Raw genomic sequence first — 16,472 nt, 5'->3', positions numbered from 1 at the left:
AATAAGATGAAGTAGTTAATTTTTTTAATGATATAACAAAGATAAAATAAAATAGTTGATGTCAACTTAAAGACATCGTTATTGTTGTCACTGTTTTATCATGTTTGAGTTGGTTTAAGAAAAAAAGAGGGTTAAAAGGAACACAATCAAAGATTAAGGATTGAAATGACTAACTGGTAAAGTTGGGGTTCCTAATACAATGAAAGAAATGAGATTTGCTGATTTGGGGCTTCGGACGGTTTTGTAAATGAAAATGGTTGATGGGCACTTAACCAATTTAGCCCATCATTCACGAAAACGATGACCATCATCGTCGGCCTTAAAATTTCAAAAAAAAAAAAAAAAATACAAAACCAAAATACAAGATAGTATCTTTCTTTCTGTTTATTGAAAAACGCCGGCGGGAAGACGTCGAGATCGGTAAGATTGCCTCTCACCATTTCTTAGTTTTATCGCCAGTCGCTAACATTTTCATTTTGTTCAATACATAATTATTGATTTTTTAGTTATTAATTTGGAGTTTTGTCAACCTCCGTTAGTTGATGTTATCACCGGATCTTAGGATCCGGGCATTTTCAATTTTCGAATTCCATTCTCTTTGCCTTTCGTTTTCTTTTACATCCAAACAAGGCAGTGGTTTTTTTTCTTCTGCATATGTCCTCTCTTTTTTGGTTAAATTTGTTCACTTTCTGGTATTGAATTTCCCAGTGTTTGTTTTGGGTTATGTTCTTTGGGATTGGTCTGCTTATCAACTTTTCTTTGCATTAAGGTCTTGTAAGATCGACGAATATGATCTCATCACTAAAAGCATTATTGAATCACGAGATTTAAGGATCAAAAGACGGAACACTTTTACTGTATGTTTTAAATGATTTGTAATTAATGACGGGTAATGAGGTATTTTATTTTACGTTTTCAGGTATAACTAGTTACTTGAAGCTGCAGGCATTGAAATAAGATGTCTATGGTTGAGGAACCTTTTGTATCCAATTGCTGTCCTGATAGACGAGCTAAAAAATGATGACATCCAGCTTCGTTTAAACTCAATTCGTAGGCTTTCAACGATTGCTTGTGCTCTTGGGGAGGAGCGAACCAGGAAGGAATTGATTCCATTTCTGAGTGAAAACAATGACGATGACGATGAGGTGCTTATTGCAATGGCTGAGGAGCTGGGGGTGTTTATTCCCTACGTCGGGGGTGTTGAGCATGCCCGTGTTTTGCTGCCACCTTTGGAAACCCTTTGCACTGTTGAGGAAACCTGTGTAAGGGACAAAGCTGTAGACTCGTTATGCAGAATTGGATCTCAGATGAGGGAGAATGATTTGATTGATTCGTTTGTTCCTCTAGTAAAGGTTAGTTGTTTGTTTCTTAATTTTATATTATTTAAATTAATGTTTTTTTGATTGATTCGTTTGTTCCTCTAGTAAAGGTTAGTTGTTTGTTTCTTAATTTTATATTATTTAAATTAATTTTTTTTTTTCATATTATTTTCTGATACTCGACTTCTGTTTGGTATAGATCTGAAATCGAGGTTATGAATTTAGTTATTCAAATTATAGTAACTGCAAATAATTTTAGGAGTCCTTCAACTTTGAACTATTTGTGAAGCATTGGTAATATGAAGGACAATGTAAACATAACAGAAAAGAATTTAAGTTATATAGTAAGGATAAATGGTTTATGCACACTACTCTTGATAGCCATATTTTCTGTTTCCTTTCTCTTTTTAATGTTTTATGTGTTTATTTTTAAATCTTCAGAGGCTGGCTTCTGGGGAATGGTTTACTGCTCGAGTTTCATCCTGTGGGCTATTTCATATTGCTTATCCAAGTGCCCCTGAGATGTTGAAAACAGAATTAAGGTCAATATACAGTCAATTGTGTCAAGATGACAGTGCCCCTGAGATGTTGAAAACAGAATTAAGGTCAATATACAGTCAATTGTGTCAAGATGACATGCTGATGGTAAGAAGGTCTGCTGCATCAAATCTGGGGAAATTTGCTGCAACAGTTGAATATGCTCATTTGAAGTCTGAGATCATGCATATATTTGATAATCTTACACAAGATGGTAAGTTGAAGGATAGAGACATGCTTGATTCTTTAAAATCTCTGTACTTGTTATGTTACATTTTTGTTTATCTTTCAACACATGTATGCTGCCTATTTGTTTCTTCTACTCTATTGGCATCCCGCTGCTCTCCTCTATGTTTTAAATTTTGTGGCCTGTTCAGATATTTTATCAAGCATTTTTTATGCCAAGCTTGGAAACATAACTGGTTTTGTTTTATGGTTTTAGTAAAAGCATTTGTGGCTGAACTGTTTATCATTGTTTATTTTTCTATATCTTACATTCATTTGTTACGGGTTTAACATAAGTTTTTTCTAATCTGTATATCAGATCAAGATACAGTTCGTTTATTAGCTGTTGAGGGATGTACTGCTGTTGGAAAGTTGTTAGAACCCCACGATTGCGTAGCTCACATTCTCCCTCTAATTGTCAGTTTCTCCCAGGTATATCTGTAGATGATGTATAGTTTTCCTGTTTACATATAATTTTGTGCGAGTTTTGCAAATTGTCTCGTCTTTGTTTTTGATAGTCTTGTAAGGCATGTCTTATGGGAAACTGTTCATAACCTTGTGTTAATTGTTGGCATGTATCACCAATGCTTTGCGGCAGGTTGTTGGTAATTTTTCTTGTAATAATTGAATAACTTTTGTCATGTTTCATGATCCATGGGGTATCATGTTCTGACCGCATAAAGTTAGAGTCACGCTGTGGAGGTTGAAGTTTAAAAGTTGGTCCTTAAATAGTAACAGGAAGACTTATTCGGTTGCTTTAGCAATATTTATCATGTAGTTATACAACATTTTTAGTCTATTTCATGCTTTAATTAAGTCTTTTTGAAAGGTGTGGAGTGGGAGTGGTCTTGAGTGCCTGATTGTTCCGTTCATAAAAATATTCTATACTGATTTCTGCCATCTTTAGCATGAAATAATTTTTTCCAGAAAACTCTTCATGCACTTATATTTGTTCTATTTCATGTAATTAACAGGATAAATCTTGGCGTGTGCGTTATACGGTTGCAAATCAATTATATGAACTTTGTGAAGCTGTTAGACTGGAGCCTACTAGGTATTTATGTATATCAAAGCTGATGATAACACGTTAATGCTATATGAATGGAATGTTGCTCCTTTACCAAAACTAGGATGTAACTGTATGTATCACTATCTTACACGGTCACATGATCAATTGTTTTGGAGGATTATTATTGTGCTTTGGCCAGTAATTTTTTTCTTGATTATTGGTCACGCTAACCTAGTGTGGCTTTGTTTTTGACGTTTATATATGTTGATCATGTTTTCAGGACTGACTTGGTGCCTTCATATGTGCAGTTGCTTCGTGATAATGAGGCTGAAGTTCGCATTGCAGCTGCAGGAAAAGTAACTAAGTTTTCTCGAATCTTGAGTCCAGAACGTGTGAGCCAACAGATTATTCCTTGTGTTAAGGTACTGATGTTTATGATCCGAAGCTTCTGTTCCTCTATGAAATTTCCTGTTAGAGAACAAATTACTGTTTGTTTCATGTTGTGTCAAATATTGGTTGTCTCCTCACTCAGCTCAATTTATTGCAAATGCATTTCATAGGAACTGTCATCAGATTCTTCGCAACATGTCCGCTCTGCTTTGGCTTCAGTTATCATGGGAATGGCTTCCGTTCTTGGAAAGGTAAGAACATAGAATTTCTCGATTGGGAAGGACCGGGAAAATTTCAGGGTTTGTTTTATGCTGGTAATGTAGAACAATGAATACAAACAAGAGGTGATTGATTTACCAATATAAATTTTAGTCTAAAAAGTGGGATTGGGGTGATATAAGGTCTTTTCATTGATTTGTGGTTTTTTTTCTCGATGTTCATGCTGGATGTACCAAAATACTGGTTTGAATTACCTTTACGGGATTATTGAACTTCATTTGATGGACCTTGCAGTATGCAACTATTGAGCAGCTTCTTCCAATATTTTTCTCTTTTGAAAGATGAATTTCCTGACGTGCGTCTTAACATTATCAGCAAGCTTGATCAAGTGAATCAGGTTTGGCACAGTTCAAAGCTTCATTGCTGTTTCTGCTTGTGTGATCTGCTTATGTTTTTGCATCCTTGGTTGTGTGTCTTTTGCTTGAGATTTCAACTTTTTCAAACTTAAAGCAGTTGAAGAACAATGGAACCAAGGTCTTCCAAGTGGGCAATTAATACTGAATAAATTCAATTTTAGCTGCAACTTGTTAATTGTTGTACGCGCTATTAGTGCATCCTACTTGTAAACCTTATATTGAAGTTAGCAGCATTCGCTCAAGCGCTTCTCAAGTTATTTCTCTTTCTCGCAGGTTATTGGAATTGATCTATTGTCCCAATCCTTATTACCAGCCATCGTTGAGCTTGCTGAGGATAGACATTGGAGGATTCGACTTGCAATAATAGAGTACATACCATTATTGGCTAGCCAGTTAGGTGTTGGATTTTTTGATGATAAACTTGCCCTTTGCATGCAGTTGTTGCAGGATAAGGTTTGTCTTCTTATCTTGCATGTGTAATAGCTATAAGGTCATAGCAGTTATTACTTGTGTATTGGGCCTTCTTTCTTTCTCTCTTTTTCCTTTTCCATATTTATGTACTCTTATGGTTTTATTATATTTTTTCTCTTTTTTTTATTGTTGTCTTAGAACCTTTACGTATATCTAATCTCTCGCGACTAGGCTGATACCTTTGAGAGTGCACTGACTGAAGACATGAGACGAAAATGTGTAGTTATGTTACCATCGAAGGTTTCATGTTGGGAAAAGAAATTTGTCTAGTTTGATATTGTACAAGTTCAAGTAAAATGGATGTTATGCATCCACATATTATGTTTTGCTTAGTACCACGTGTACCTTAATGATATAAGGAAGTAAAAGAACTACTGGTTTGTAATTAGTGCTAGTTAGAAGTCTGCGATATGCATTGTAATGCTATTTGTATATTGACCAAGAACATATTTTTGGCTTCCAGGGGAAGCAAAAATAAGTGAATGCGCCATCCACTGTTTTGTTAATATTTTATTTACTGATTGTGAAACAATGATATTACTTCTCAACTAGGCACTATTTTTGCATGGATATTGTTACAGGTTTACTCTATTCGAGATGCAGCTGCTAACAATTTAAAGCTCCTCGCTGAAGAATTTGGCAGGGATTGGGCCATCCACTGTTTTGTTAATATTTTATTTACTGATTGTGAAACATGATATTACTTCTCAACTAGGCACTATTTTTGCATGGATATTGTTACAGGTTTACTCTATTCGAGATGCAGCTGCTAACAATTTAAAGCTCCTCGCTGAATTTGGCAGGGATTGGGAAATGGAACACATTATTCCACAGGTCTGTGCAATAATATTGTCAATTGATCTTTACCTGAGCTAGCAGGAAGTATTTTCTGAAAATTAAACAGATGTTCTAGTCCTTCAGTTTTTGCTCGTATTTATGAGAATCCCCAGTGACAACGTAAAACTTTATGTTCCAATAGTTTCATTCGCTTTGCTTGGTAGAGTGGATTTAAAACAATGATAAAAAAGATGGAAGACATCCAAAATTCATTTTCTTCACTTTCCATCATCTTCCACCCGTCTATCCTTCCACTTTTCATTCTACCAAGTACACCCTTACTGTTTCTTTCTTTTCTTTTGTTCCCCTTTTCTCTTTAAGCTTGTGCATTACATCACTTGGAAGTAGGGAGAAACGATGTGACGCTTCCCTATGGATATTTGTATAGTTTTTGCGTTCTTTGGCTTGTTGATAATCCTACTGCACAGATATTTGCTTTGTGTTGGGTATATGTTGTCCCTTTGTTTGATTTATATTTTAATTAATTTCGAGTTTCTTTTGGCCATCAACAATGGAAGTTTATAGTTTTCTTTAACATGGAAGTTTAATGTTATGTGAGCAGGTATTAGAGATGGCTACTACTTCGCATTATCTGTATCGTATGACCATTCTCCGTTTCATTTCTTTACTTGCTCCTGTTATGGGGCCAGAAATAACATGTTCTAAACTGCTGCCAGTTGTCGTAAATGCTTCAAAAGACCGGTTTGTAAGCAGAACAAATCAATACTGAAGGTGTATACAGCATTCCAATCAAGTGATCTTTATCTGATGGCCTGTTTATTTTGCTTTTTGCAGAGTCGCCAACATTAAGTTTAATGTGGCGAAGGTTTTGCAGTCTTTCGTTCCTATCGTCGATCAGTCTGTTAGTATTCCAATTTCGAACAAAGTTGACCTCCTCTTTCCATTCGTTCTATTTCTCCCCGCTTGATCACATTTGTCTTCTTTTTCGGCCTAATGACTTGCAAATAGGTGGTGGAGGCAACGATTCGACCATGCTTGGTTGAGCTGAGTGAGGACCCTGACATGGACGTTCGTTATTTTGCTACTCAAGGACTTCAGTCGATCAATCATTAAACGACGTCGAGGTACCCCTAAGCCAAACTCATAAGATTTCACTGTCGGAGACCACTTTGCTGGGTGTGCTTTAGATGTTTTGCTAGCTAGGTTGGTTTTGGCATTTGCTTTTTTCTCCCAATGTTTATTGAATTATTGTTGCTTCTTTTTTATCTTGTGCATGTGGCCTGTGGATGGCTTGTAGAAAGCTATATGCTTTGCTCCTGAAAATGTGCCCAAAATTTGAGACTCATAATTGATCTTTCTGGTTTGTGATTTTTTGATGTTTGTTTTATTAATTTTAGTTTCTTGGTTAAAATTAATGTGTTTTTGTTCGGATGGCGAGGGATTTTATTTGTTTAAATCAAATTATTCGATCAGAATTTATTTCGGTTTCGTTAATCGGCTAATTAGAAAATATCTGGTTCGGTTAACCAACAAAATTAACCGAAATTTTACATTCAAATCATAATTTTGGTTATTGGTCAGGCATAGGGATGGGCATGGGTCGGATTTTTGGTCCACCTCCGACCCGACCCGAGAAGAAGGAATCTTTCACCCGAGATCTGACCCGACCAAAACAAGATTTCACCCGATCCCGACCCGATATATAACTTAAAAACCCTGCAAACAAGAGATATTTTAGTTTCTGTATATTTGAAATGTGAATATTTTGGTCTCTATCAATTTTGAAGCTATAGTTAATTGACTAAATATTTTGGTTTAAATGTTCTCTAAGTCCCTATCAATTTTGAAATTGAGTAAATTGACCTCTCTTTAAAAAATACTGATTTATTCGATATCCATTTTGAAAGTGAGTTGGTAAGAATGATCTATGACGGTATTGACATTTTCTATAAAATAAAAATGTGTATAATATTTTTCATAATTATTTTTAAATAAAATAAAAAATGTATATAATATATATTTTTAAAAATTGATGACATTCCAAATATTATTTTATGTTTATTATATATTTTTTTCAATTTAATCCTTATTTTCGCTCCACATCCAAAAAATTCTACGAAAATTCAATGTACGCCTTTTCTATTAAATATTGTAATTATTTTTTATATTCCAATTTATAATATTATTATGAGAGAAGATAATGGAGTTTGAAGGTTAGAATAAGAATTAATTTTGCTCAAAATCTTTTTTGTCATCGACAAAACATACATCATTCGGGTATAATTGTTCGAATTTAAATTTTTTAGACAAATAACACTTTATTTTACTATGTGATAGCTTGATGGGTTGTTTATACGAGGAAGAAAAGGAAATGAAGATGGGAGGTACAGCTGCAACGCATCACGTATCAACTGACCAAACAAAGTGTTTCGTGAACAGTTGAAGTGAAACCACAAGCATGCATAGTAGGGTTCGGCATGGAAATCGTTTTCATGTCGGGGTGAATATTACAGTCCCCAAAGTTAAAGTTGATCTCCATTCAAGTACTGTCGGAGAAAATGTCAAGACACGCACCGGCAGTGCGTTAACAATAACAAGTAGAGATTTTAATTTGGTGGTTGAAGTATTCTCACCAAGGACCGGTGGCTCAACGTCATTCAATCCAACCACCAAATTATCCCCCTATATATATGTATTCCCTCTGTATGTATTCTTACAACCTTCGACTTCTTGTATTATATACATCGAACCTTGCCGGCGTCGTCAAATCTAAGCTCATTTGGCCCATGCCACCATCTTTAATAGACCGTGGGAGTCGATTTAGGGTTTGAAATCATTTTCATGTTTTGAGTGTTTGATTCTATGTCTTTAAATCTGAAAAGTTTTAAGCAATCACAGGACTATAGGTATTTAGGGTTTATTATGTTAACATACGAATAGTTATCATGACTCTATACGTGACACCAATATTAAAAGTCAGAATATAAATCACCAAACATGACAGAAGAGGGTGGCCTGGTTTCTCTTTTCTTCCCATCATCCATATACTGCTCGTTGTCTTGAATTTGCTATTCTATAAAAAAAAACTATCGATTACGATTCTTCGTCCAAATAATAAAGAATTTCGTCTAAAACCATTACATCCAAATTTACCATCCCTATTATCAAATTTAAGTATGAAAGCTTTGATCATCATCTAGGGTTACAACCACGGAGGAGCCTGGGTTTTTTCTTTTCATGCACGCGATGTAAGAGATAAGAAGAGATTAATAACTCTAGACATAAATTCTTCGTATTTTCCAAACAACAAATAAATATTACAGACAGGTTTCTGGTATGGTTTTGCAGGAAATGAGAGTTTAAGTGCCACTTGGAACATTCATTTGAGCAAGAACATCAAGGCATGGACCGTAACATGAAGGTACCAAACAACGAGGTTAACCAAAACCTCGCCCTCAGATCTTAATTAAACCAGGTCTAGAGTGGTGGTACTTTCATTAGCCTAAACTACTTGGTCCATAAATAATCTCTGGTTTGATTCTTGTAAACGAAGTATTATATATATATACTTGATCCCATAAATGATCTCTAGTTTGATTTTTCTGCAACTCCCATTTCTTTTTAAATTTTGGACAAAATATTGTTGTTCTGAGTGTGAAGACAGATTCAGATTTAACGACATGGTTTCACTTGTAATGGAACATTATTATAACTGAATTAGTTCCTATAATGCACTTAATGATATTTTTTTGGGCAAAATCCTTGAAAGAAAACTCAATTAAACGGCATCAGCCAGCAGCGGATCTTCATGCAGAGACTGATCCTGATGCAGCAAGGGTAACACCATCACCGGTAGAACAGTCCACTTAACACACTCGAGTGTGATCTGGTCTGCCATTTTCACTAAATAATCTGCTAACTTATTCCCTTGACGAGGAACATGCTGAAACTGAATAACTCGGTTTCGTTTCATTAACTCCACAACATGATACACCAACGTAATTCTACTACGACTTGATTCTGCCGCCTTAATTTATTGCTTCAATCGCTTATAAACTATTCAACTCCACGATAACATGGAAACCCACATCCAAACAATGATCATTTTGCGAGTTTGTGTAGACTTATATTTAACAAAAAAAATCTTATAATCGAAAAAATATTTATATATTTTATCTTTAAAATTTACTAAGTCAAGATTGTAAGAGTAATAGAGATTATAAACAATAAATTTAACCATAGATTTCGTACAAGTATAATTATAGATACTACAATAATATATTATTTAAGTCGTCATAGTTAACTTGTTTAAATCATTATTTTTAATAAAATAGGGGAATAATGCACTAACAAGAAAAAAACAAATAGAAAATAATATAATTACTCGATTCAAATCACTTGACAAGCAATACATAAGTTGATTTAGTTCATTATTTAATTCATTGGAGGCGTCATTGGGGCTACAGTTTGTTGTTTCATCAAATTTCCATAATGTACTGTACAAAAAGTAAGGATAAACTACGTATTTAATATTTAAATTATTAGTTTTAGTATTTAATTTTTTTTAAAGATAACTCTCAATCATTTTGACATTATACGTTCACATTTTCGACATTCCTGGTGTTTGAACCCGAGAACTCAAAAAATAACAACTCTTTTACTACTGAGATAGCTCAGGTCATGCACATGTCATACTATTAGATGTGATTAATGTGTGTTTTTGCAGATAATACTGTATAAACGTACTTAAAAATATTGTGTGATTTAGGTGGAGTTTGTTTGTAAGAAGAAAAAATACCTAGTGCAGGGTTGATCCCTCGGTTGTTGAGTTCTCGATATTCTTGACAGAGAGCACAATGTTCAAGCACGGAGTGAATAACCCGATCCGAGGCCGGCGCCTCTACCAATCCAAACCGCTGCCGGAGCTTTCTCTGGTAGGGTCCGGACACCACACACGGTGCAAAGGCATAAACAATCCCACTAGTGGCACAAGCTGCATATATGTATTAGTCAAAGAGCAATCCAAGTGGTTTAAAACTAAAATACCCAAAGTTTTAATTTATATTAGGGTAAAGTATAATAATGGTCACTGAACTTTTCTAAAGATTTCATTTAGGTCTCCTAACTTTTAAAACTTGCAATACAGTCCCCAACATTTAGTCCGTTTGCAATATGGTCCCCCAACAGTTACTTCAGGGATCATATTGAAAATGAACTAAATGTTGAGGGACCATATTGCAAACGGACTAAATGTCGGATATTATATTGCAAGTTTTAAAAGTTAGGAGATCTAAATGAAAGATTTAAAAAAGTTCAGTGACTATTACTATACTTTACCCTATTATTATTATTAGCAGCAGAAACTTTATTACTATTAAACAGAAAACCACCAGCATACTTGCCAAGCTTATACAACCCATTCTCCTCAAAGCTTTGTAACAAAACTTTATGTGTATCTAAATCACGCATAACACACGAGTCTGGAAGGAACTCAAGAGCAGCCCTGTTGTCCTAAGTGAATTTGGACACAGAAAAAAGTTTTTTTATTAATGTTAGGAACGAATAAAACTTTATTTAAAGTAAATTCTCTAGAACTATTAAGAAGAGAAGACTGCCCAGTATACTTGATTGGCAGCAAACTACTATTCCCAACTTGAACCTTACATGTTGTAGGAGCAGAGGTACCAATTTGCAAACTAGCTATATCATTCGTTAAGTGGTGAGTAGCCTTTGAATCTGGATACCAAGCATTATCATCCAGAATATCATGGTTGCCAGAGAAACTGGAGAAACAGTCAAAGCTTGAACATGAACAGACGTAGCAAGCGTGCTGACAACAACAAATGACTGAGAAAATGAGGAATATGAATGTGAGGAAAAGTCGTACTCTGAGCGCCATTCTGAGGATTAAACCCAGCAGAAACCAGTGTAGAATTAGAGAAGATAGCTGGTTGAATAACCTGAGAATAACCTTGAGGACTAGACAAACAATGTGAAGACTGTAACATAGAAGCAGTAGAAAATGCTCTTTCTTCCTGGTGGCACTTGCCCTAGTTTTCATATCCATGGAAGCTATCAATGCGCAAGGTAAAGGCAAAGGCAACAGCAAGAAGGCACCGTATGATGTTGCTTCAACACATTATGATGTTTTGGCACCGAGCAGTAGTGGACGAGAAAGAGTTTATTGCCAAGCAAGAGGAGCTTGTAATGGAAAGGTACTCACATGTCCCACCCAATGCCCTCAAAGGAAGCCCGAAAAGAATAAGAAGGTCAAAGGATGCTTCTTTGATTGCAGCAGCAAATGTGATGTCACCTGCAAATGTAAGTATATAATTAAACACACATGTTTGTATGTATGGTGATGAATTGAAGTTGTTTGACAGGGAGAAAGCCGAACTGTAATGGATACGGGTCGCTGTGTTATGATCCGAGGTTTGTTGGCGGTGATGGAGTTATGTTCTACTTCCATGGAGCCAAGGGAGGAAACTTCGTCATTGTATCAGATAATAATCTCCAAATCAATGCGCATTTTATCGGAACACGACCGGAAGGACGGACACGAGACTACACCTGGGTGCAAGCCCTGGCGGTGATGTTCGACACTCACACTCTAGTCCTAGCAGCAAAGAGAGTCTCTAAATGGGATGACGGCTTCGATGCTCTCACCATAAAATTCGACGGCGAAGCCGTAAACATCCCCACGGAAGGAGACGTCGAATGGAGGACTGATTGCGAGGAAAGAGAAGTGATAGTAGAAAGAACCGATGAAACCAACGGCGTTAAAGTCACGGTTGCAGGGCTGGTGGAATTGAACGTAAAAGTTAGAGCCATCGGAGAACATGAAAACAAGGTTCACAATTACCAGTTGCCGGCTGATGATGCGTTTGCACATTTGGAGACACAGTTCAAGTTCACCCAAGTAAGCCCTCTCGTGGAAGGAGTATTGGGAAAGACTTACCTGCCGGACTACGTTAGCCCCGTGAAACGAGGTGTGCCGATGCCAATGATGGACGGGGAAGACATACGTGACGCCGTCGCTGTATTCGCCTCTCTGCCAAGCTTGCAGGTTTAAAGGACAAACCGGTTCAGCTTCAGTACAAGGATAACCTCAATGTATACTGATTAAAATAAAGGGTAAAGTATAGTAATTGTCACTGAATTTGTCTAAACCTTTCATTTACGTCTCCAAACTTTTAAAAATTTCAATATAATCCCCAAACATTTAATCCGTTTGCAATATGGTCCCTTTAGATTTAGTCCATTTGCAATATGGTCCCTGACGTAACTGTTGGGGGACCATATTGCAAACGGACTAAATGTTGGGGGACCATATTGCAAACAGACTAAATGTTGGGGGACTGTATTGCAAGTTTTAAAAGTTAGGGACCTAAATAAAATCTTTAGAAAAATTCAGTGACCATTACTATACTTTACCCTTTATATTATTACTTGTGTTCCTGTTGTCAAGTACATCTGCTATCTGCCCAAACGTCACACAAGGGAATACAGCTGTGATAAGAGCTGCATGCAACCAAACCAGAAAATAATTAAATTCGATTTGAATATGTATAAAACACGAATAATGAGAATGTAGTTATAAAGGTGACTCACTGATGGTCGGATCTTCCATGCAATCAAAGAGGCCGACGGTCCAAGGGACATTGTGAACCGGTTTTATTAGTGGCGAAGGCATCGGCGGATGTTGCACGGGCGTTCCGACGGGTACTCCGCCATGTAATGAACCAGTTGTGGGAACAACATTAGGGTGACTTTGAGGCATTGGTGACATTGGACTGGTTGTATGGTACGGTGGAACCTGTACAACATTAACACTATTTTGAGGCTGCGGATAAACTACGGCGGCTTGCTGCTGCTGTGAAGGCGGCGGATAAGGATAAAAGGCGGCTTGAGGCTGAGGCTGAGGAGAAAGATGTTGGAACTGAGATTGGGATTCCATCGGCAGTCTTCCCATTTTCGACTAGGTTGGTGTCTAAGTCTTGTCTTTGTGTCTGAATTATAAGAGATAAGAGTTCCGGCGTGGTTGACTTAAGGGCTTAATCAAAAAAATGGTTGTCATTTTTCCCCATATATATATATATACATGGGATAAAGGGAGGTAAGATAGTAGGTTACTCCCAACATCAGATTGAGAACAGCTTCCGTAAGAAACCTCCGAATTATGAATTATCTTCCATGGTTGGTTTCATTTAGTTGACTTGTGATGACAAAAAGTAAAATCCTCGCTGGATTTGTTAGCTATCTTAATCAAGTTAATTATACTAATAATTTTGCACTAAGAACCCCAATATTTCAGTAATAAATTAAGCTGGAATTTACTTTCATACATTAATTCTATATGAACCTACCAACTAGTTATTGAATATTATTTTTTTATTCTTGAATTTTGATGATAATTACTCCTTAATATTTGGGTAAAGTATACAAATGGTCCTTCGACTATAGGGTATTATTTTATTAAGTCCCTCAACTATTAAAGTTACAAAATAGTCATCCGACTATTCATTATGTTCCAAACTCATCATTTTTCGTTGAAAATTGGACGATATCCTGAGCTGAATATTAACTTATTAATTGAGATATGATAAAATTTGATCTCAGAATTTCAAACGATCATCATATCTCAGTCATCATATTAACGTCCGACTTAAACAATCACCATTCTTTTAATGGAAAATGACGAGTTTGGAACATAATGAATAGTTGGTGAATATTTTGTAACTTTTAATAGACGATGAACTTAACAAAGTAACATTCTATAGTCGGAGGATCATTTTGTTATTTTTAATAGTCAATAGAGTTAATAAAACAATACCCTATACTTAGAGGACCATTTGCGTACTTTACCCTTAATATTTATAACCATTTAAACAAGCTAAAGAAGTTGACTGTGAGGTTTAAATTGGGTTTTTTTGCCCCAATAGGGCACCTTAAAATTAATTTGGGATATACGACAATTTTTTACAGTTCAGGGCAAACTCGTCACCTCAACATGATAAGTTTCATGAGATACAATTTTTATATTACGGGTCTAATATTTTAATATTTCCCACGAAACTCATCATCTCGAGGTGACAAGTTATATTAAAAAATTATTATTTTTTCAGATTATTATGCGAATTTAATGTTAGAAAAAAATACATTGTAACTCGTCATATCGAGGTGACGAGTTTTGTTAGATTTTTTTTCTTTTTTGCTCTCTAAAATGTGGTAGATTATGTTGAAAAGAACAATAAACTATGAACATTATATTAGACTTTTAGAAATGCAAATTAGAAGGAAAAAAACTACAAACTTAATACATTAACATAAGGATGTAAATATGATTAACCTTACGAACACCATAAACATTAAATAAAATCATTAACATAGCAATATTGATCAAGAAGTTTTAATATTCATAATCAGTAGACTTGTTAGAGGTAAGATTAAGTTCTTCAATTCCCCCATTCTTTTTGTTGTTGTCATTCATGTACGAATTGTAACCATACTTCTGGATCTCCATCATCTATTTTTTTCTTAGTCATTTATCTAAGTTGGTGGGATATTTGAGCTAGAAACAACATCCTCAATGGTACGAGCAAGGTAGAGATCATCGAATGCTACAAATAAATCGACATTAGAGAAAGAGCGATAGTAATATGTCTCAATCATTCTAGCAAGGTCTACATCATCGCTTAGATGAAACCTCGTGCATGATAGTGGAAATCTATAATATAAGGAATATACTCTTCTACTACTTCTGAGTAGAACTCTTGTTTATATATTGAACTTTAACTCGTGTAGTTGAATGTGTTTTGGGGGGGGGGATGGTTATAGATCGTAAAAAACAGTTGCACAAATAGTTGACAAGTTTAAAAAAACTCAAGCATTGAAAGTGAAAGATTGAAGGTGTTTTGGGTTTTTTTGCTTCAATAGAATAGCAGAGTAAAATGACTTTCAACTCACACATATTAATAGTTGCTTAAGATGACTAAATGAGCATTGAAAAGTTGGTGAAATGGGTCATTATTTGGCCTATGAGAAACACACGTTTTTTTATATGAAGTAATAAATGAAACACAAAAAAGTTTTTTGACTTGAGTTGATACATCACTGAAAAGTTATTGAAGATGATAATGCACCACTATTTTACCCGTTTTCTATAAAGTTATTTAAATTATGCATTGAATGACCTCTGAAAGGTTGCAAAAGATGATAATGCACCACTATTTCACCCATTTTCTAAAAAGTAGTTTAAATTATGCATTGAATAACCTCTGAAAAGTTGCAAAAGATGATAATGCACCACTATTTCACCAGTTTTCTGAAAAATATTTAAATTATGCATTGAATGACATTTGAAGAGTTGCAGAAGATGATAATGCACCATTATGTCACCTGTATTCTGAAAAGTTGTTTAAATTATGTATTTAATGACATTTGAAAAGTTGCAGAATATGATAATACACCACCATTATTTGGCCTACTGAGATGACATTTCACTGGAGAGTTGTTGAATAGTAATTAATGATTGGTCGTATTTGTTTTAAATTGGCTTACTTCAGATGAATCTTCACAAGACTTGTTATTTTTACAATTGTATTGAACAAGAAAAAACCAATATCTCTCTGAAGCTATGGCAAACAATTTTTTTCACAATCGTCCACCCAAACGGTGAAGTTATCGAAACTGAAGATGGTGTTCAGTTCATGTCACAGAGGCCCGTGAACATGATGTTCCCAGTAGATGTATCTCATCGACAAATGAAGATGAAAATAAAAAAAATTAGAGGTTATGTTTCAAGTTTGAGATATCGAAACATCATTTCAGAGACTCCACTCAAATATGGAGCAATCCTGATCGATGATGACGACGATGTAGTTGTTATGGTTAGCCTTCATCAATCTTCCAATAATCAAATGATTGATATTATTGCTGAAACTGCATATGTTCATACTTTATCAACTATTGCACCGATGACCGCAGAAACAGGACCATCAAAAGATGTAGATAACCTCGTCAGGAAATTCGGTGAAATCCTTGGTGATTTTAGCAAGGATAATGAAACTTTTGTTCCAGTTATGATGG

At 35.4% G+C, this 16,472-nt stretch overlaps 1 protein-coding gene and 1 pseudogene across 1 annotated transcript; both read left to right on the top strand.

The window, feature by feature from the left end:
- Positions 1–958: 958 nt before the first annotated feature.
- Positions 959–6,752, top strand: LOC120216005 (annotated as a pseudogene).
- Positions 6,753–11,406: 4,654 nt separating this feature from the next.
- LOC120215876 lies at positions 11,407–12,456 on the top strand. Its single transcript, XM_039213406.1, has 2 exons — positions 11,407–11,705; positions 11,768–12,456. Exons 1-2 carry the CDS (start codon positions 11,450–11,452, stop codon positions 12,454–12,456), a joined length of 945 nt encoding a protein of 314 aa, XP_039069337.1. The 5' UTR covers positions 11,407–11,449.
- The last annotated feature ends 4,016 nt before the right edge of the window (positions 12,457–16,472 follow it).

Source organism: Hibiscus syriacus, unplaced genomic scaffold (genome assembly GCF_006381635.1).
Source record: "Hibiscus syriacus cultivar Baekdansim isolate YM2019G1 unplaced genomic scaffold, ASM638163v2 tig00110156_pilon, whole genome shotgun sequence".
Taxonomy (NCBI): domain Eukaryota; kingdom Viridiplantae; phylum Streptophyta; class Magnoliopsida; order Malvales; family Malvaceae; genus Hibiscus; species Hibiscus syriacus.
This window is presented reverse-complemented; position numbering and strand designations above follow the sequence as displayed.

Excerpts from the sequence above, each read along its gene's own strand:
- LOC120215876 (XM_039213406.1), top strand. The coding sequence starts at position 11,450 with ATGGAAGCTATCAATGCGCAAGGTAAAGGCAAAGGCAACAGCAAGAAG. Across the intron at positions 11,706-11,767 it reads ATGTGATGTCACCTGCAAAT|GGAGAAAGCCGAACTGTAAT; the intron begins GTAAGTATATAA and ends GTTGTTTGACAG.